At 29.3% G+C, this 23,260-nt stretch overlaps 4 protein-coding genes and 1 long non-coding RNA gene across 7 annotated transcripts in view; all 5 read left to right on the top strand.

The window, feature by feature from the left end:
• Positions 1-1,856, top strand: part of LOC124427347 — a 69,435-nt gene extending 67,579 nt beyond the window's left edge. The window contains exons 2-8 of one of the 2 annotated variants that reach the window (XM_046970177.1): positions 413-502; positions 798-860; positions 934-999; positions 1,128-1,169; positions 1,266-1,337; positions 1,393-1,500; positions 1,607-1,856. In XM_046970177.1, the coding sequence (XP_046826133.1) occupies positions 858-860; positions 934-999; positions 1,128-1,169; positions 1,266-1,337; positions 1,393-1,500; positions 1,607-1,744 (429 nt within the window). In that variant the 5' untranslated portion in view covers positions 413-502; positions 798-857 and the 3' untranslated portion in view covers positions 1,745-1,856. The remainder of the gene's footprint in view (positions 1-412; positions 503-797; positions 861-933; positions 1,000-1,127; positions 1,170-1,265; positions 1,338-1,392; positions 1,501-1,606) is intronic. The other variant, XM_046970178.1, reaches the window with a different exon arrangement.
• Positions 1,857-4,638: 2,782 nt separating this feature from the next.
• Positions 4,639-5,690, top strand: LOC124427547. Its single transcript, XR_006942982.1, has 2 exons — positions 4,639-4,715; positions 5,342-5,690. It is a non-coding gene; the product is annotated as an uncharacterized LOC124427547 (long non-coding RNA).
• A 334-nt stretch (positions 5,691-6,024) lies between these two features.
• Positions 6,025-13,055, top strand: LOC124427546. Its single transcript, XM_046970565.1, has 3 exons — positions 6,025-6,621; positions 7,767-7,899; positions 12,750-13,055. The coding sequence occupies exons 1-3, from the start codon at positions 6,399-6,401 to the stop codon at positions 12,919-12,921; spliced, it is 528 nt and encodes a 175-aa protein (XP_046826521.1). The 5' UTR covers positions 6,025-6,398; the 3' UTR covers positions 12,922-13,055.
• A 3,595-nt stretch (positions 13,056-16,650) lies between these two features.
• Positions 16,651-20,505, top strand: LOC124427360. Its single transcript, XM_046970196.1, has 4 exons — positions 16,651-16,841; positions 17,184-17,387; positions 17,825-18,026; positions 20,101-20,505. Exons 2-4 carry the CDS (start codon positions 17,198-17,200, stop codon positions 20,240-20,242), a joined length of 534 nt encoding a protein of 177 aa, XP_046826152.1. The 5' UTR covers positions 16,651-16,841; positions 17,184-17,197; the 3' UTR covers positions 20,243-20,505.
• A 338-nt stretch (positions 20,506-20,843) lies between these two features.
• LOC124427393 lies at positions 20,844-23,202 on the top strand. 2 transcript variants are annotated; one of them, XM_046970271.1, is made up of 6 exons: positions 20,844-21,229; positions 21,308-21,452; positions 21,672-21,931; positions 22,025-22,263; positions 22,390-22,670; positions 22,782-23,202. In XM_046970271.1, the coding sequence occupies exons 1-6, from the start codon at positions 21,081-21,083 to the stop codon at positions 22,881-22,883; spliced, it is 1,176 nt and encodes a 391-aa protein (XP_046826227.1). In that variant the 5' UTR covers positions 20,844-21,080; the 3' UTR covers positions 22,884-23,202. The 2 variants fall into 2 exon arrangements, with proteins under 2 accessions (XP_046826227.1, XP_046826228.1); XM_046970272.1 differs by having other exon boundaries at positions 22,390-22,710.
• The last annotated feature ends 58 nt before the right edge of the window (positions 23,203-23,260 follow it).

Genomic DNA, 23,260 nt, shown 5'->3' with positions numbered 1-23,260 from the left:
TATATAATATAATGTATTATATATATTATACTGTTACTATGAATATTGTCAATTTACCTTTAATTGCAAGATCGATTGTTCGTTATCGATAAGAAGAGAAAAAGACGTCGAGGATCGTCGAAATTTTTGTCCTTTCGATCGTAAAAAAGTTTCTATCTTCTCGATTTATCTAATTCCCCATTTTTTTCATTTCTCGCTGATGGAGCACCTCGAAGATGTCTTCACAAAGACTGTTGGCGCAATTAGTGAGATCATATCCGATTTTGAAACACCTTAATATTTATGATCGACAGGTAATCTTTTTTCAAGAGAAAATAATTTAATAAAACAAGAAAGAAAGTAAAGAGAGAGAGAGAGAAAAGAAAAAAGAGACAAATCAAATGTAATATCTTCGTTTGTTTTTTTCTTTTAGTCTTTCATACGTGTCTATGTTCTAGACAATGTCATCATTTGCATATTCATATATGCCTTGCTTTACATCGCACTTTGGTATGCTAACAAAGTAAGATATTTGTATAATTAATGTAACATTCGCAACTTATAATAATATAATACATAATATATCTTTCATTTGAATCTAATAATATAAAAAAACAATTAAAATGGAATTAGAGTATCGTTTATTATCATATTATCCTTATTTATATTATTATTAATATTATTATTAATATTATTATTATTATCATTATTATCATTATTATTATTATTATTATTATTATTATTATTATTATTGTTGTTGTTGTTGTTATTATTATTATTATTATTGTTATTATTACTGTTATTATCTTCCTTAAAAGGTGATTCAGAGAATTAAAAAATCCAATGAAGATCTATCGGTCATCCTTAAAGAGAATCAAATGGTATGAATTACAAATGAATATTAATTGTTACAAAATTATAAACATTAATTTTATATAAATTTACTTATATTAGAAACTGGATGATCTCATTACGTTAAAGAAAAAGAAGACCGAGTATGAAGAAATTATAGTGAAGGCGGTCAGTGATTCGTCATTAAAAAATTATTATTATTATTATTATTATTATTGTCATTATTATTACTATTATTATTATTATTATTATTATTATTATTATTATTATTAATATTAATATAAAAAGTTTTACAGAAAGGTACGCAAAAGGTGACTACTGAACAATTGGAAAGCGAGGTAAGAAATATTCTAAAGAAATTTATAAAAGGAAATAATTATATTATATATCAAATAAATAGGATAAAAATATTTTAATAATATGTTTATCGTAAGATGAAGAAGCTCAGTACGGAATTATTGGCAGCCACGTATAAGATGAACGAATTAGAGAAAGTCGTCGAAAAAGTAATTGAAACTAAGCTTGTACAGCGATCGTTATTAAATCTCAGATGATTTTCAGTGCGAGCGCACGCAGAGATGCTGCATTCTGTCGACTGACGTCGGAATTCGAGAAATTGAAAATGGCGAAGAAGACGAGGCAATGGGTGAACCATTCGGGAGAATCAAAGTTAATACAAATTCCACATTCTCTTACGATACTCATAAGAATTTTAATACACGTTTTGTAATGTGAATATTTTCTTATCTTTTCATTTTTTTTTTTTTCCATTAAGATTCTCGAACCCTCTTTCCCACCAACCATGCCACCCGAACCCCCACCTAGAAAGTATGGGATCTTTGCTAGTCGACCATTCAGTGGACCAACTCCTGAAATCACAATCGCAGCGCAAAATAAAATCGGATTCAAATAATGGTGTTTTATTCGGTGAAATTTATCCGTCAACAAAATCGTCTCAACGTTCTCTCTCACATAGTAATTTATTTAAAAAAAATAAAAAGAAACAAGTGTAATCATTTGCATTTTTTAACGTCAAAATAATCGTCATAGAAAAAATTAAAAAAATACTGTCCGCATGGAGAAACTTATCGGTGAATGAATAAATATAGACATAGAAATAGAAATGAAAGATGGAATTATATTTATTGACGAAACCGCAGGTCTGTTTGTTAATCTAAAGAGAATTATCGTGGATTTTAAATTACTTTGTTTCAATGTTCATTAAAGCTAATTAGAAATTTAGTAGAAAGAAAGTCTCCAATGTTAATGACATGTTTCTATATATGTATGTGTACTAGTAACTTACTCGTACACACATATATATATATATATATACATAGATTCTAACAAACTAAAATCAAACGATCTTCCTTGTTGTTATTCGATGCACGACACATCTTGTATGTAGGTTAAAATAGAAAATAAACGAGATGTGTTTATAACACCACCGTTGCACGTTTCGTATCGTTTCAAACTATTATAATCTGATTCGTCTAATTTTCTATTCACGAACAAGCAAGAAATAGATATAAATTCTTTCAATTAGGAGTTCACTTTAGCTTTTCTGCTTTCTTGATTTCCAGCTGATAGGCGGGTGTCCATTCAACATGCTGATCTACGGGATATATAAAAAAAGAAATCGTCTTAGTCGTTGTTATCGTTATCTGTGTCACATTCTCATTGAAATGCAACTCTACGATTTGTAACATATATGGAATTTCCCCGATATACATCAAGAATTTTAAATCATTTACGAGATCTCTATTAGAGATTGGACGGAGTTTTGTAAATTCTATGTAACTTTCTAAATTATCGAAATATATATATATATATATTTTTTTTTTCTAGAAATTTTTATCCTCAATACAATATTCACTTAATTTTAATCTTTAATCGTTTTTTAAAATTCATAATTAATTATTTCCTCGTATAACATATCGTTAATTAATTATTTAATTATATTCTAACGTACGATCCTTAATGGGAAATGTCTGAAAGAAATTAATCGAAAAAAATTAGATGCTTTTTTTTTAATGAATATATCCATTGATTTTTAATTCATTATGATTCTGATAAGATTATTTCTATTGAAAATTTTATCCATTGGAATTAAACAAACTAAATCGTATGTATATTTTCGTGCGTGACTACTTTGATTATAATCGTGGTCTTCTAACACGATTACGAGATAAATTAATTATACGAGTATTATTTTTCTTACAAAACAATACTTTCTCGCATGTCCTATTATGTATAAACAAATTAATAAGTTTGATTCTGACATGCGTCAAATATTTTTTTCGTGTCATCGAAAATTATTTTTTGTTTAAGAGTTTCGACAATTTTACTTTCGCAATAAATTAAATTATAATTATAATATATATATATATATATATATATATATATATATATATAAATATATATACAAAATATGCAAAGACTTTAATAACGCTATGTTTAATATTAATTATATTATATTAAATAATAAAAGATAATTATTATGAAAATAAAGATATATTGTTAATGAAATTTAAAAATTATATTTAAGTTTTATTAAATTTGTTAAAGTAAGAGTACATTGATTACAAAGTTAAATCTTTAAAATATTCTTTAAATGAATGATCTGTCTATATTTGTTAAGTAAATAATACTAGTCGTAACATCAGACTACGCAGATCGCTGAATTATAGAAAAATTTGTTGATCAAACAAATTGTTAGACTATGAACAACAGTTGAACGACTTGTGTCACATGTTTAAAAGAAAAATCATCAAAAAGAGAAATCATCAATGCGAAAAAGAAAAAAAGAAAAATGAAAAGAATGTCGATAATGCCTAAGATTATGTTGAGAAATTTTACTTAGGTCGACACAAATTTCATTAAATACCGCTGTTTCAATACAATATATTGACAGAACCAAGTGAATGTTTATTTTATACATTTTTAATCGTCCATAACTGAAATATGTATGCCTAATCCCATATCATTGTACCAAGGTAAAACCACTTTAATATTTTTTTTTATATTCCTTTGAACAACTATAAAGAACAAATTATAAAATCAATAAGTTGTTTTTACTTGTTTTCAAGACAAATTTATATATTCTCGTTATTATGCCGAAATTCCATCGATATTTAACACACACACACACACACACATATATATATATATATATATAATTTATATATATAAATTGTGAGACGATTTCTAATTCTAATTTGAAATAATTTAAACTTAAAAAAAAAAGAAAGAAAAGAAAAAAGAAACGAAGAAGAGAAAAAAATTCAATCTAGAAATTTATATTAATATTAAATTTAATAATAAACTTTTGTTTCTCTTTAAATAACAAATCTAAAAGTCTAATATTAAATTAATTCGATATTTCTGTTTCAACTGTCGACGTATGTATTTATATACTCGACTTGCGATGATAATAATAGTTCATTTTTTGGATTTCCGCCCAAAAAAACGTAGTCGTTGTAAGAGAAATTGGTGCATACGTAAACGCACATGCAAATATACGTAAACACGTATATATACATACATACATTCATTTATACATATATACATATATGCATACATATATACATACATATATACGTGTGTATGTGTGTATATATATATATATATATATATATATATATATATATATATATATGTATATAAATGACTATAGAGCGGAATGGTGGAGCCGCAGAACTGCAACATGAGGCGATCGAATAGCGTAGACTTGCGGGCGAATGTCCAACTTTCACTGACAACTCGTTAGGTTCGTAGCCGTGGTTTCGAATCATTCACAGTCATCTCGTGACTTCGGTAGATCGCGGTAACGCCGGTACTCTCTGTTGATTTCTCCCTCGTTAATCCATGAGAATTTTCTTTTCGTAACTATCTTATTCACTTTTTCCTTTTATTTATTTTTTTATTATTTTTTTTTTCTGCTTTCTTATTATTTTTTTTCGTGCTTTTTTTGTTTCTTTTCTTGTATTTTTTTTTGTTTTTTTTTTTTGTTTTTTTTTTGTTTTTTTTTTGTTTTTTTTTTTTTTTTCATTAAAGCAATAATCCTGGCAGTGACAAAATATTATTTCCAACGAAACTTTTTTAACAAAGTAAATCCATTGGACATTCGACCTCCATACGGTAATCGTTGATCATGCTTATATATAAATCGTAAATTTTCCATTCATTGCTAATAAATTATTCATTGCCAGGATTTCCGTACATTTATACATGTGTATATATATATACATACGTACGTACGTTGATACATATATACATATGTACGTATGTATGATGTATGTATGTATGTATGTGTACGTATGTATGTATGTATGTGTACGTATGTATGTATGTATGTGTACGTACGTTGATACATACATACATATATATCGCTCATATATATAAGCACAAGTATGTAAATATCTGTTACCAAACGTCTTACCGGAAAATAAAAATTTGTATTTAATCGTCGAATAATGTTGGTAAAAGTAAATTCTCATTTCTTTGATAGATGATCGCCGCAATAAAAGTTATTCGAAATTCGTGAGTTTATATTATAATCTCGATCGATCGTGAAAAGTGTGATAGATCAAGTGATCGCTTTATTCTATTTCAGTGTTATTTCGACGATATATAAAAGAAAAGAGAAAAATAAACTGTACGTTTATCGTTGACATTAAAATAAAAGAATCTTTGATAGAAAGAAAGAAAGGGAGAAAAAAAAGAAGGAGAGAAAGAAAAAGAAAAACAAAAAGAAAGAGAGAGAGAGAGAGAGAGAGAGAGAAAAAAGAAAAAAGAAAAAAGTGAAAAATATATTATCATATTTTGGAAGCACCAAGTATAAGTGTCTCAAAAGAAAGTGATAATTTAAAGGGGAGTGAGAGTTTTAGTTCGTTCTCAAGGTCAACCTCCTTTTCCTTATCTCCTCGTTCGCATACTCGACAGAATATATACTCATTTCGAACTTACTCTTTCGCTAAGATATTGTTTTACAGTTCGTAAATCTTAAATAACAATTACACATCGTCGAACGTACATGTGGATGCATACAATACGTACATATATTAAAGTTTGCAAAGTGTTAATGAAAGGAAAAGAAAAAAAGAAAGAATAAAAAAGAGAAAAAAGAAATGGGTTAAGGTTTTTCGTTATTATATCTCCGATAAAATTTATTGAATAAAAGATATCGGATTTATTCGAAAGAAAGAATTTAATAAGTTATAATAATCTACGTTAAATCAAACGGAATAAAAATATTTGATTAATTTTACAATACGAATTATCTTTCGTTTTATTTTTCGTATGGGAACAGGAAAAATTTTAGATAAGAAAAGTTTCAGAAGAGTTCAGCTTTATTTTTTGTTATATTTTTTTTTATTTTCTTTCTTCCTTCAATTTCTCTTTTTCGTTTTCATTTTTGTCCTGTTCCTTCATTGTTTTGTTCTTTTTCTCTTTTTCTTTTTTTTTTTCTTCTTTTTATTATCATCCATCGTATTTTTCCTTTCGTGACTTTCTTTTCTTTCTTTCTTTATTTTTTTTTTCCGTCTTCTTAACGAACAAAAATCAATATGGTTTTTGACGCGAGCACGATACGACTGGTAATACTCTTATGTGTGACTTTATATCTACACGCCGGAGACTATAGTACCTTTATACCTTCAATATTTGCCAAAAACGTGGATAAGAATGATACAGATTCTAACAAAGGACCAATAGGTCCACCGATAAAAGGATCTAAAGAAATATTAACAATTGACTTTACGACGAAAAAGGAAACCGAGAAGGACAATGGTAAGTAACGATTAAACGTTGATTATTTATTTTATTCAAGAAATTTACAATAATTTCGTAAATTATTTAAATGGAAAACGAAACGTGTCTTATCACATATTAAACGTAACTAACGACATAAATAAACATGAACTTTTGATTGATTCTAAAATAAGAATAATTTCCTTGAACGCGTTATAATTTATAGACTTTTTTACAATTCTTAAATTTCCCAAAGATATTTCATTCAACGATATTTTCTTTTTTTTTTATTATTTTTGTTTCTTTTCTTAATAAATATAATATTTTGCAAATATTACTCGTCTTTTCTTAAATATGATTATACGAGATATCTAACATACTTTTAAATTGCTTATTGTTTAACGACACTTTTATTGAATTAATGAAAATTTTAATTATTAATTTACTTCTAATATTAATGAAGCGTATAAATACGTTTGTAATTTCCAAAGAAAAATTTGATTTTATATTTTTCGCATTGCTGAGATTAGGCCTCACCCAGATTCAGATTACTTACTTACCTTGCACTTACTATTCAATAGCTCCAGCGTGTCTTTCGATGCACACGGATAGTCATTTTACTGTAGAAGAAAATGTTATTCGAAAGTCAAGCATTGTGAAATGTTCCGAGACCGAATCCTAATAATCAACGTTATAAAATGTATTCATTAGGTATTAATGAGATCCAATGAACGAATAGTAAAACAAAGTCGAATTTCAATGAATAGTAAATTATATTTATATTTTTTTAGATATTGATAATCAATGACCCTTGCATCTAGGAAAAATTATATCTACTATATATATATCTTATTATAGATATAAATTATATCTACTATATATATCTATCTATATATATATATATATACTACTATATATATAAATATCCATATATATATATATATATATATATATATATATATATATATATATGGATATTTATTTTATTCGATTATTATTGACGATCGTAAAATAATATATCGAGTTCACAAACGAAACGGCATTGTGTTCAGTAGCTACGTACACGTTTTCTAAACTCGATATTCTGCTTTCACTCGTACGATAGATCGATATTCCAAGGTCTATTACTAAGAACAATACAATTTTGTAAAAATGATTACAGGATAATGATCTTCGATTTTCAGGTATCACAAGACGGGCCAAGATAATGACAACAATCAAGACTGCCTGCCTGCCAAAACTCATTTGCGAATTGACATCTTCGGTTCATCAGGATCAATTAAGCGAAATGGAACGTTCACTGTTGAATTTGATTCGGTAAGAAATTATCTGAAAAATTTCGTTCCATTAATCTTATATATATATATATATATATATATATATATATATATATATATATATATATATACATATATATATTGTCTTCTTCTATGCAAATCAATTCGAAGAAGTGTAGGAAAGGGGGAGGGGGAGGTGAAGGTAAATGGCTCATAAGGTAATTCCGTCGTTTTGTAATTCAACGGATTTTATTAAGTCGTTTCGATTAAGATCAAAAACGTTAAGTATAAAATTGTATAACATTACGATTTAATGTTTCACAGTTTCACGATTCTACCTCGTTGAAATCTTGCATGTTTGTTCACGTATATAGATATATATATTATATATAACCTATGTATATATATATATATATATACATATATATATACACATATATATACATAGGTTGACTAAATATCGCGTGCCGTCTGGAAGATCGCTTACCGAGATGTCGTGCGAACGATATCGAGACTTAGATATACCTACCTCGCAAGAGTAAAGCCCGAGTTTAATCTCGCACCCATAATTATTCCGTCTACTACGAGGCAAATGCAAACCCTAGACTTGTGCATTTTCATCATCGGATATTCTACTATAAAACTACTTTCACGACTTTCGATCGTTCCATTCACCGAGATAAATCAGCACAGATATAATCAAAGGAAAGGATAATTTTTACTTCTTCAACCCTATTAATAACGTGTTACTTGAATTAGAAAAAAATGAAAGTAGTAAAATAATAATTCTTAATTAAAATTAATATTCAATATAAAAAATATAACACTAAATTCTCGTTTGTTTTCAATCTAATTTATTCTAATTATTCAATCTACTTTTCAATCTAATTTCGTAATTTAATTATGCAAGTCATTAGATTACGTAATTGATTTATACAAAATTATTTAGAAGTTCAACGTATTTAAATATATATATATATATATATATATATATATATATATATATGTTTCTATTAACATATACCATAATATATACTTACTTACATTTACTATATATTCATATATATAGTATACGGAAATATACATATATATATATCCATATATGTATCACACACACACATGTATATCAAAATACATGGGGAATTGATTCGAGTAACAAAAGCCAGGAATCGTAACATGCAACTACAATTACACGGAAACGATTTTGGAAAAACAAGTGATCCTCCTCTCGGAGAGAGCGGGAATTTGAAGCCCGAGAGAACCAGAGAGAGAGAGAGAGAGAGAGAGAGAGAGAGAGAGAGAGAGATAGAAAGAGAGTGAGAGAAAGAGAGAAAGCTACCAACGAAAATTGGATAGCGTGAGGGCGTATATGCGTTGGACAGTAGCGTAAACTCGTGCGTATTTTGCAGTTTTCCTTTTACGATCGTTCCAAGTGGAACTAGCGAAAGCTCATGATAAACGCAAACGCGTTTGCATATGTTCGTGCGCGCACGCATACAGACGCAAACGTACATACATACAAAGATATACTTCGCATTAGTATTCACGAATAACGAAAAAAAGAATTATTCTCGAGTCGAATGATCCGACTCATTTCATTCGGCTCTCTAATTAATACCAAATTTATAGTAATGTTCAAAAACAAAAGGATCGAAACGTTAACCAAATATGCACGCGGAAAATAACCCGAAAGAGATCAATGAATTTTCAAAAACATTAGTTTCTCGATCTTTTTTAATTTTAATTCTTTTTTTTTTTTTCTTTTTTTTCCGTTTATTTCAACTTTCAATCAACACCGAGAATTGATATAAAATTTGATAATTATTTATTATGAGAAAGAAAGGAAAAAAGGGGTAAAAAAAAAAGAAAAGAATTACTTCTCGATTCGACAGACAATAATTATCATTAATAATTTTTCGAAGTAATTATTTATAAGTATAATGAATTATTCCAATAACATTTGATTTATTTGTTTAACATCGGTTGCTCTCTGTACTTTAATTTTCTCTTAAAAAAAAAAATTTCATGTAAATAAATTAATCATGACAAAATAAAGAGCAATCGTTAAATAAATAATCGGATCTGTCTCTTTCTCTTTCTCTCATACATCTTCGAAAAAGAAATACGACGAGAAAGTTGCGTTCCTCTTACATAAGAATCGCCGAAAAATAAAATGTGTTCCTTTCACGTGAGTCGTACAACTACGTCTGTCTTGTAATAACACTGACAAGTACTTTCCTTTTCTCTGATTATCTAATCCATCAACTTTCTCCAGTATTGCCAGAATAAACATACGACATGTAATTTATTTCTTTTCTATATCCGTCATTGCGCTTCCTAATTTCACGATTTAAATGAATTCTATTATAGGTAAATTTTTCTTTATGTTGATAAAATTTGTTTAACGAAATAAATAAAGAAAAAGGAAAAAAGGAAAAGGGGAAAAAAAAAGAATCAATGAATTTCACCGATGACGCACGATCACACGAACGTTTGTCATGTTCTGTTCTCTTTAGTTTCTTTTTTTTTTTTTTCATTATTACTGATAATAGTGATCGAGGAATTAATTTCTTCCTTTTTTCCGTAGGCGATCAGATCATTTTTTTTCTTCCTATCGTAATTAATAAATAATGATTGTAACGTGGAGAAAAGTAGAAAAAAAAAACAAAAGAAAGAAAAGAAGAAAGAAAAAAAGATGGAGAAAGATAGTGAAAGCAATGAACTCGAAGATTTTAACGTTAACGACGGTATCTTTAAGTACTTGTGATAAAATCTATCCATTTGCAGTAGTCTAGACGTACTGTACGTCGAGATCTTTGATCTTTCATTCTGTCGATAAAAAATCATTAAATTATTTTCTCCATATATCTCGTTATAATGTATGATTTACTATAGTTAGGATAATAAGGAAGATAAATAATTCAATATCTGAATATCCTTTCTTTCGAAGATTAACTTTTTTTGAAATGAAATATAATCAAAAAAAAAAGAGAGAGAAAGGAAGAAAAAGACAAAAAAAAAGAAGAAACACAAACAATGAATAAATATTTTCCAAAAATTGCACAACGATCGATTCTAAAATGAAATACAATATATTCGATTGATCGAGATCTCTACAGATTTTCCTTCTAATGAAATAAGTCGGATGAAAAAAGAAAAATAGAAGAAGAAGAAGAAGAAAGAAAAAAGGATAAAAAAAGGGATTTTAAAATCGTCCAAATGAACGATCATTCTCCGGTTAATGCCCTGAAAGGTGCACTTTATATTTACTTTTATGCGTACGTAAAAACGGCAAGGGAATAAGAAGAAAAAGAAAAAGAAAAAGAAAAAGAAAAGGAAAGAGAGGAGAAGAAAAAGGAAAACGGAGAAAACGAAAAATAAAGAGAAAATGGACGAATAAGAATGAGAAAAGAAAGCCAACAAGGAGAGGAGGAGGAGAAGGGGAGGGACGCGTGGGACGGTTTGATTTTTATTGGCAAGGAATCGGGCTTCGGTTTAAATCGATCAAGATGGAGAGAAGAGAGTCGTAGCTAAAAAGCCGTTTTGCGTTTATTCCTTTATATTCATCCTCTTTCCTTTCCTTTCCTTTTTCCTTTGGCCTTTCTCACCCTACGCTTATAGGGCACCATCGTAGGATTCTCATCGGCGAAGAAAGACTCGAAAAAGGACGATCGTAAAGGGCGAGGGTAGTAAGATCTTCTCCTTCTCGTGAGGCCAGGAAGATCGCGTTTTCCTACGCGATCCATGCGTGACGAAACTGCCACTCTTCGTTCTTCCTTACCATCCGCAACAACCTCACCCCTACCCCTCACCCACCCCCTCCGCCCACAGCACATCATACCATGATACCACCCTACCACGATTACTCTCGAACCCTTCATCTTTCTCTCACGCTTTTCTCTTATGCAAAACGATCTCTTTGCGAAATCGTCGCTCGATCTTTCTCACGATAAATTCCATTTCACTTTTTCTAACGTTTCCGTTCCCCTTAACCGTGATTTTCGAAGGTAAAACCGTGATTTTATATCCCATCGAGAAGTGAATTTTTCAAGTTTGTTATTCTTTCTTCTTTCTTTCTTTTTTCTTCGAAAGATTTCACGTTAAATTTCAACGGGTTAACAAAGAAAAGGTGAAAGTTAATGTTTAAAGAGGAATCGTAAAAGTTCGAATGGATTGATTCGATTTTCGGTAAGAATTTAAACGTTTATTTATTTATTTCATTTTTATTTACTTATCTACTTCCTTATGTTCTTCCATGCAAATAGATATAGGTATGTTCTGAGTATATATATCTACATGTATGTATATATATATGTGTGTGTGTGTATGTATGTACGTATGTGTATATATATATATGTGTATGTATGTACGTATGTATATATATATATATATATATATATATATGTATATACACATATATAATATATTTATATAATGTACAGCAAGCTAGGAGAAAGGTTCGAGCGTTAAGTTCCCAACGTTCCTTTTTGCCGGGTGTAACCGGACTTTATAGCGCACATTTACCGCGCACGGCATCGATATCGAAAGTAAAAGGCTACTCGCCTTGTGCCTGTTCTCTTATACGTTATGGGTTCTCAACCATTTTATTATGGGCGACCAAAATGACTACGATGGATGATTACCTTAAAAAATCCTTTTGAAATTTGTTCGATGTAATTTAAATTTTTTCATATGTCGTTATAAATAACAAAAGAGCTATATATATATATATATGTGTGTATGTATATACATTTACATTCCTATATATAAATCTATAATTAATCGTGTAAAAAAGATTTCAATCATTCAATAATCGATTTATCGATTTTTTCGTTGTATACGAATTATAAATATCTTATTGAAATATTTAATTGAACATTTTTTTTTCAGGGACACAAGTTTGAATACCATCGCAGAAGTGCCCTCGAGATATCATTTCGCGGCTCACATGGGTCAATTAATTTCTGGAGTGGAAGGACAAGGCTGCCATAACTTCTATCCTACTTGTCCTCTACCAAGTATCAGTGTACTTAACATGATGAAGAAAATTAGATTGCAATGAAAAACGAACAAATCATTGTAATTTGTTAAATTGATGCTACTCGAAGAATCTTGTGTCGCTGTGAAAGTTTTTAAAATATCTGTGATATTCTTATGATGATGTTGTTGGGAGAATATAAATGACGTAGGAACGAATGTTTTTATTTTTTTTTCTTCTTCTTCTTCTTCTTCTTCTTTTCTTTTTTTAATATTTCTTTATATTTTTTTTCTACCATTGTATAATATTTTTATCGTATGAAATTACGATCATTGTCATTAATTTGATCGTCGATTTTTCACGAGTTTCATTTTTGCGAAATACTTTCATAAAAATATTTTTATTTCATCGATCAGTATTTACTAGACAATCGTAACGAAGATCACGACAGCATCATAATTCAATAGGGATAAATAAAAATCAAATACGATCTTAGAAAGTATTTTCATCTTGTAATATTCGAAAGATTTAAATTCGTATATCGATTTCAGACAAATGTAATAAATACTCGAGTATTTATCGCTAACGTGTATAATATTTAAGCAAAGTGCATAATATCAAGGAGATCTAGCCAAAGACGAGATCGATGTAATAGACCTTCTCTTTCGCTTTACAAGTTCATTCATCCCTTTTACAATCACTTCTCTTTCATAAGTTCAATCATCCCTATTAGTCCTACTCCAACAATTATTGCGATCATACTTGAAAGATAATTCGCTGTATCGCTTTACCCCGCTTTCAACGTCATTATAATCGGCCATTTAATCTGCCTTACGATACAACCGTGCGAGATAACAAGAGAGATCATTCGAGATATAGTAATTATTTCCTCCGTGACTCTTCTAGAGTCAACAATCAAAATGCTTTGTCCTTCAAAATTGAATTATGAATAGGACGATGAACATTTTCTTCGAAGATCAATCAAAAATCATATTTATACGAAATATTATTATATTTACGATGCTTAATCGAAAATATCGAAATATATAAACTTTATACTGATATACTAAACGTTAATAAAATATATTTTATAATGGAATATTATTAAATGAAAGAAGAAAATAAATTTTATTATTAAAATGAATAAAAAAAAAAAAAATAAATAAATAAATAAAGACAAATAGAAAAATAATTATAATAATTATTAATATCGAGTAATTAATAATATTATAAAAATATAAAAATGATTAATTAAATGAATAAAGAAAAAAAAAAAGAAAATAACATTGAAGAAATCATTGTCATTAATAAATATTACACTTGTCAGATATTTCGCAAGTTTCAATTGAGTAATGTAATAAAAGATTTTCGTTTAACGTTTATCATTATTTTTCTTCAATTATACCTTCATGTGTTTAGTTTGACTTCGAAAGAGAAACAGAGAGAGAGAGAGAGAACGAAATAATTTATACGAAATCATAGGCAAAGTGTTCGAAAACGTTCGGACACGTTATTGGTAGTTCTAGTAAAAATAGTCGATAAGTGTTATCAAAAATTATTAGAATAATTGTCAAATAGAATAAATGCCAAATCACGAAACGGACGTTTTACAATGAGCTGTACGATCGTAAACGTTTTCTGGTAAGATCGTGCCAAAAGTTTCTCTCTCTCTCTCTCTCTCTCTCTCTCTCTCTCTCTCTCTCTCTCTCTTTCTCTGTTTCTTTTGGTTTAACAGTTTATTTCGACGATATGTTTCGTTCGAGTAAAGCCATCCCTAAATCACCCCTTCAAACCTTCCATTTTTATTATTTCTTCTTTCTCTTCTCTTTTTCTCTTCCTTCTCTTCTTCGTCTTTTTCTACTTTTTCTTCTTCTTCGTCTTTTCTTCTTTTTCCTCTTCTTCTTTTTCTCTTTCTTTTTCTTTCAAAGGCAATCCCATCGAGATTCTCGCAAAAATTATCGCAGGATATTCGGTTTATCAGAATCTCCACCTTTATTCTTCCTTCTCCTTTCGTGCCAACTTTCTACTGGTTTACGCCTTCTCTCTCTCTCTCTCTCTCTCTCTCTCTCTCTCCCGCTCTCACTCCCTCTCTCTCTCGCTCTCGCTCTCTTTCAATGTTCGCTCTACAGTCTAGTGCACGATAGTCTTCCCGGTTGCACTCGCTCTCTCGCCTAACTGCCATTTCCTCGTTCCACGCTCGTTTCCAAGCTCCACTTTCCACCCATCTCATTCTCCTTTCGCCACCCTCTTCTACGATCCTCTTCCTATCGAGGAAACTACGTTCGCCCCATTAACGATCACGATCGTCGAGATTTTCAAACTGCTCCCGACTTCTTGCGAAAGTTTGATGGACGCCAAAACGCATGATCATCGTAATCGAGACGCCTTCTCGAAAGACTCGTCTTTTCTCTCTCTCTCTCTCTCTCTCTCTCTTTCCCTTCATTTCTTTCTGATTTTTCTTCCACTCGATATAGTAATTAATGATTCGATAGAATTACTTCGTGAAGGAAATAAAATGTCTATCGTGAAAATGTCGGTTAATACGATTTTCTTTCGATCAGTCCGGTCCCCGTTTCTTTACTTTCTCTTAACAGATATAATATTATTCTACGCACTTTCGAGAATACTTCATACCTCGAGTACGAGTTGCACTTTAATTTATTTGATTATAGAACACGCTTCGCTTTAAAATGAATACAACTGATTTATATTCGAGTCGATACGATGTCCAAAGAAAAGAAAAAAAAAAAAAAAGAAATAGAATTAAAAACAGTGTTGGTCAATCAACGTATTACGTTCGAAGCGTAATTCCATTTGAGAAATCGATTTTTTATTATAATTTCGACCACATTGTTATTGTTGTTACGCGATCAAAACTATTTTACGAGTCAACGATATGCAAAGTTTGTATAAGTAAACTTGAATATTCATTTTTGGATCGTAATTGCGCATTTAAGTGAAACTTTTACCAAGTTCTTTGTTAATTGAAATACGTATATAATTGTGAAACGTACAAATTACATACAAAAGAGAATATAAATATTGTTTTATACTATGGACAATTTTTATCAATGATCGTCAATATTAACGTAATATTATATGTCATTTAAAACTCTTCAAATATTTGCTTATTTCTATATGTTTACAATTGCGATAATGATTTTTATAAATCAAATGAATACTCACGTACGTTCATTTTTTTTCTTCTTTTTTTTTCTATCAGTCACATTCTATCTGTACAATAAAATCTAATAAATATTAATAATAATAATAATAATAATAATAATAAAATAATATGAAATTATATAAGTACAATAGAATCTCATTGAACTAATCGATAGATATATGAGATGTTTAGATATTTTATCGAATAAATAATTATCGGATAAAAGAATAATTACTTTTCTTTATATATTTACTACATATATATATATATATATATATATATATATATATATATACGCACGTAACAATCCGTTCTTAACCTGCTAAACTAAATTTTTACCGATTTCTACAATAAATTGTATTTTCTATCGGATACTGAAATAACGGTAATTCCTTCGTTATAATTCAGTTTCTACTTTATATATTCACTGAACTACATCACAAGTTTCATTCGTTTGATCATTATATAAAAAATTTTCCATTGACCTTATACAAAATTAATATACCATTCACGTATCATAATAAAACAGAAGAAGAAAAAGAAGAAAAAAAGAATAGAAAATAAAAGAGTAGAGAAAAAAAAATCAAGAAAGAAAAAAAAAAGAGAAAAGGAGAACGAATATTCAATGACGCGAATGTAAATCTATCTGCTTATGAAACATTACAATCACATAAGATTGTCGCTGTGTCCGCACGTTTCAAAGTCGAGTGGAGTAGTATAGGTGGAATAGGTAGGGGCGAATTACTTTCTCCAGGTCGGAGGTAGGAACGTATCGTATGGTTCTCTCCACATTGACTTCATGAACATTCAAACGAACATCAGCTTTTTACCAAGTCAAGTGGACGTCGTATTTATTAATCGTTTCTTTTTTTTTTCTTTTTTCTATTTTGTTTTTCTTTTCTTTTCGTTTCCTCTTCCGAAAAAAAAGAAACTTTTGAGGAAGCTACATCGGATTATATTAAAAACTCGGTCGCCACTATCGTATTTCATACAATGAATAATAAATCAATTATCATCATTATCTGTCAAAGTTGATTTATCATCGAACTATAAGACATCATCGAAAGTGTTGAAATTTTGAGTGTTCGGTGAAAGAAAAACAAAAAAAAAAAAATAAATAAATGAGTTATAGTGCTGATACTACATAGATTATCTTATTTTATTGTTTAATTTTCATTAGATAAAATCGACGAAATGCTATTGACAAAAATATTATTTTTCTACGTTGGATTTTGCATCGTTCTATTATCAATGGTCGATTCAATGCCGCAACAAGATGAACCGTCATTCGACGTTCCAGTACAACTCATTGGTTTTCCCATTATCATAGCCGCCGTTAGGGTCTCGAATTTTATTAAAAAGTTGGCTTATTCATTGAATCCAGGTAAGAGATTTTTTTTTTAAAGATTGTGTAAGTAACTAACTGTGACGCATCTAATTTGAGGGATTCGTTCTTCTTAATGTTTTCTTGAATAAGAAAAGGAACAATGTCTCTCTTACGGTTCGTTAAGTTGAAGCGCTAAATAAGAACAGTTACTTCATAAAATACGTGTAATCGACTCGCGTCAATCTTTCGTTGGCGTTCTAATTAACACAAAATTTTCGAGAAAGCGAAAGTTAATTAGATATATATTATAATTAGATATATAATTAGATATATATATATAATTAGATATATATATATACATATATATATAGATATAGATATGTATATATATCGCATAATAATATAATCTATTTCTAATCTAAATAATATTTTTCTTCGATACAATTCGATTTGATTTTAAACAGGATCACTTTGTTCTTTTATGTTTGACACAGAGACATATGCAAACAGAACTAAACGAATGGCACGTTTGATACACGACGAGGAAATATTGAACGTTGGACAAATCGAAAAGAAGCTCGTTGAAAAACTCGGTAATGATGTATGCATTTACGAAAGAATATGCGCCAAATATGCTACGAAAACGTTGCAAAGAAGAAGCAGAGAACGTGTCCTAGATTGGGACGTCATATTCAGGTATGATTAAGACGAGTGATGATCTTTAGTAATTACAAGTTCATCATTTCCAAGAGCTATGTATAACACGAAGATCAGTTTCCTATCATTTTTCCTGTAGGCTGATAAAAGCTCTAATTATCTTTGATACATGTAACTAATCGATCTGTCGAGAAAAACTTGATGTTCGACTTACAATGTCCGTTCTGCATTATGAAATTAAAAAATAAACAAAGGAACATTATGCATATTTATTTATGCATATTTATTATGTCCTCATTACGTCGAATGGATGTAATAAATTTAGATAACAAATAAAAAGAAAAATGGAATAATAATGTAAAAAAATTATAAGTAAATGTGAACTAGATCGAATACAAGGTAGCTTCGTGGTTTTGTATCAGCCATCGAAGATATATTTTCTCTGTTCTTACACTTAAATCGAATAGTCTTACATTCATCGACGTAATAGAAATCCATGAAACTCAAGAACTTACGTGTTTCAAAGACTCTCCTCCTTTCGATCTTACGTTATTCAGTTGTAAGTAACGCCAGAAGCAGATAGCCTTTAATGGCAACTCCACAAGAGCCCTAATGCATCCTGATAACTCTCTTCCTACCATTGGCGTCGAGTTAACTGTCGACGAACATCTATACTCCTTTCGATAATTAAATCAATATTTTTCTATTGAATTCATTCTCACGTATCTTTCGACGATTTTTCAATGAAATACCAAATATATTAGTATTATTTCGATTTCGAAAAACATATAATATATTATCCGATATATCGTTGTAATATATCATTAAATTTCATTCGTCCTGTTTGTGAATTTCGATATCTGGCAACGAAGAGAAAAAAAAAAAGAAAAAAAGAAAAAGCAATTATCTTGTAAAACTAATATATCCCAATTTACATGAACACGTGTCAAAAGGATGAAATTTTCAAGTTTTTACGCCATTGTGCTTTCAATCACGTAGACACAACCGTAGGCACCTACGGGTTTTCCATCTAACGCTTTTACGATTACTTGACTTTGTTGTGTATATATATATATATATATATATATATATATATATATATACATATTATATAGGTGTATGTGTGTGTATATATATGCATATAAACGTACGTATAATACATAGATTTTCTCGAAGAGCTGTCACGTTATCTACTATTCGAAAATGCCTCGAAGCTGAAAATATGTAGCACGCGTCATTGTCGTCGTTTTAGTACATGCTCGAAACATCCTATAATCTGTCCTGTCACCTGCGAATGCTTCCTCGCACGCACTCACGAAGATGAAGTAGACAAAGAAAGAAATAGAGAGAAATAGAGAGAGAGAGGGAGAGAGAGAGAGAGAGAGAGAGAGAGAGAGAGAGAGATAGAGAGAGAAAGAGAAAAGAGATAAATCGGAGATTGGTACTGGCAGGAACTGGCGTCTAGACGGACTTAACGGTCCATGGACGAAGGATCTAACATTCACCTTCTCCTTTCTTCCTTTTTGCGTCTTCTCCAGAGATCCTCGAAAGAAGGGATTTTGTCCTTTGAGATTATCTCGAATCGGTGCATCCTTCCTTCGACAAAAAAAACAATCCTCTTTATAAATTATACAAAGTATATATATATATGTGTGTGTGTGTGTGTGTGTGTGTGTGTATGTAAAAAAAAAGTAATCAAAAGTCATTAGAAATAATAATAAAATTATATCGAACGGCAAATAATAATTTATCGAAAAATCTAATGGATTTATCTTGAAAGATCGATACGTATGTACATACATACATACCTCTAACGTTACGATTTTTATTTTTATTTTTTATTTTTAATTTTTTCTTTTTATTTTTTTTTTTTTTATAAAAATAAATTTAAACGTACGCACGAAAGAGATTTAGATTTACGAAAGATCTTACGAGTATTGTCCCTTTTCTTCCTTTCTTTTTTCTTTTTTTCTTTTTTCCTTTTTCAATAAATCTATTATCAATAATAATCTTGATTTTTATAATAAAATATAAGAGAAACACATAAAAAGGTATTGGAATAATGTTCGTTTAAAATAAAATTGTTCTATTGTCTTTGTTTTTCTACTTTCAGAGAATATAAATCGTCGCCAAATCCAATGAAAGAGAATTATCTTTTGAGCGTCTTTCTTGGAGATGTTATTGGCAGTCCAAGGCTTTGCCATCAACTGGCAAAGAGAGGAAGAGCCTGTGATGATTATACTCCGTCAGATTAATTAAAAAGGACGTTACGAGAATGAAAGAAGGTCGTGTGGCTTCCTCGAGTGATTGTAAATATTTTGATGCCATGAACATTACGCTGATCACCGACCGGTTCTTCCTCTTATGAAAATATTCTTTTATTTTTCTTTTTCTTTCTTTTGTTTTTTTTTTGTTTCGTTGATATCGAAATAGAAGCGCAAAAATATATCTATATATGTATATATATATATATATATATATTTGTTTGTTATATTTTTCTCATGTTATTTCTCTTATGTAAAAATCTATAATGCAATATGGATTACCATTTTAATATTATTATAATAAAAGTGTTTGTTTTATGAAAATGTTTTCATTTGTTTTTGGTATATTTTGTTTAAAAAAAATGTCAAATTTTTCTTTCTTCGATCATACTTATAATCTTCTATTAACATTTAAACGCATTTTTCCGGTATTGATTTAGACGTACATATATAGGTATGCGAGAATATAGATGTATGTAGACCTACAAACGGAGTGAGAGTAGTACATTAAACGAGGTTTCTTCCTACACATTACGTTGCTATATACATACGAACGAACGATCGTGAAATCTCTACGACGAAGAACAGTTTCGAAGAAAGCGTCAGTTCGTGCGGAACAAAATATACTGAACGATCCTAGTCTCCTAGAGTATTTATTTTTTTTTTTCCTTATATTTCGATATCAAAGTATAATTCGAGATTTTGTTTATTTTTATTTTTTGTTGTCTTTTTTTCTTTTGTTCTTTTTCTTTCTCATTCAACGTCGTACGATTTCAATATTCATTCAATAATATTACAATGTTATTCTCGTGATCATTCGAGTACAAATATGTTTGCAAAATTTGGTCTTATTTTCTCTTGTGCGATCGTCTACGTTCAAGGTAGATCTAGAAATGATTTGTCGAGTGAAGGAACGTTTGATAATTCGTGTGACTTCGATGATACTCAAAAATATTACGATTCCAAGGATTTATTACGGTAAGTCTAATATCAATAGAAATATAATTAGTAATATATAATTTTATATTATTTATGAATCGATATTGATTTTCACAGATGCATGAATTTCTTAGCCACGTATTTGGAAATACGTGAGATCGATAGATCGACCAAGAATGAATATAATAGTCGATTATATTCCGGACAAGATTCTCCATGGACTGATTTGATCGTATCCTTGTTTAACGGCATATCGAAACCGGTACTTACGTAAAATCAAATTATCTTTTCAACCCACGAACCATTTTTATCGACTTTCACATTTGATGACCATATTAAAAGCACATCTTGTTGATATCAAGAGAAAAAAAAAGAAAAGAAAAAAAAAAATATAAAATTTATATCTATTCCATTATTATAAATCATTTTCTAATAAATCATTTTCCGACATAATAATGATGACGATACTTTGAATTTACAGGATTATCAGATTCCACAATTTTCAGATACAGTATCCAGTCAATACCAATCAAGTCAATATCCAACTACAGTAGGTGGACTTTTTGGCTCCTCGGGGATTCTTAATATAAACCTTTTCGAGGCTCTTCATTCGATATCTCGTTACGATGATCTGAAGTGCGTTCCCAGAATACTTTGCGAAATGGCGAGTGGTGTTACGCCAGGTGAATTGATATACCGACGAGACACGAACATGTTTAGCGGTAACAATATATTATTGAGGTTCGTACGAAATATATTACGATATAATATATATATATATATATATATATATATATATATATATAATAATTAATCAATTTACCTTTATCTTAGGTTATTAACAAATTTAAATTTTGCCGAGTCATCTCCAATTTTGAACTTTGGAAAGGCCGCTCTTTTAGGATATACAAGTAAAAATAATCCTAGAAATTGCTATCAAGAGTATCCACAATGTCCTAGTAATCCTGATCAGCTGATTCATTATCTTAACAATCACAACGGTGGATTCTTTCGATTTTTCAATAAATTTAATCACGGAAATAATCCTTATGCGAGACCTTATATCGTTCAAAGTGAGTATTGGATTTATTTGTTAATAATTTTCAAAGGTTTGATAATAATCAAATATTATGGAAAATAATCGAGTACCTGTTTTGTAATAATTTTTTTTTGTTTTTGTTTTTTTTTTCATTCTTTAGACAAACAGAATAAACCGTCTTCGATAAAATTTGATTTCAAAATCGATTCCGATCGGACTGGAACGGGTGAACTCAAGTTCGATTCCATCACTGAGAATGACACTCGACATTATGAGCCTCGAATAAAAAATCAAATAAATCGCATTATATTTCCAGATGACGAAAGATCAACGATATTCGTTGAAATTTCGAATAGATTGCCTAAGACATTGTTAAATTTGGATAATAGCGATACCAACGATGATAATGACTCACATAACGGCTCGAATTTTTTTCCTCAGGTAATCAAAATGGAAAAAAAAGAAAGAAAGAAAGAAACAAGTAATTAGACATATTATAAATACAAATAAATATCATTCGATGAAATCGTTAAAGTACTCTTATATTTTTAGCAAATGAGAGAAGAAAAATACGAGGAATCTAATCTACTTTATTCTTCGTCTCAACCATTCTCAGAATCATCGTTCAAAACCTTCGTATTTCCGGACGATTGAAGAAGAAAGGTTATTCCTGTGATTTCACTTCGATGACCATCTTTAGTAATCTAGAACGATAAAGAATCTTTTAAGAAAAAAATCTATAAAATTATCTTAATCAATAAGATAGATTAATTGTTCTTTTTTTATTTTTTTATTTTTTTTTATTTTTTACAACGACATTAGAATCCCCTCTAATCTTATTTTTATTAAAATAACAAGAAAAAAGAAAAAAAAAAGCATTGAATGTTTGATAAGTTTCTCATTGACGTTACCTCTGCTATTTTTGCAATCAATCGTTTCATCATCTCCTTATAATAAATCAATTTGAATCTTTTCATGGTATCTGAAAGAAATAAAATTTATTTTGTCAATTTGAAATTTATTAACAATAC

The sequence above is a fragment of the Vespa crabro genome, chromosome 10 (genome assembly GCF_910589235.1).
Source record: "Vespa crabro chromosome 10, iyVesCrab1.2, whole genome shotgun sequence".
Classification (NCBI taxonomy): domain Eukaryota; kingdom Metazoa; phylum Arthropoda; class Insecta; order Hymenoptera; family Vespidae; genus Vespa; species Vespa crabro.
Note: the sequence above shows the minus strand (reverse complement) of the source record. Positions and strands in the feature narration are given on the sequence as shown.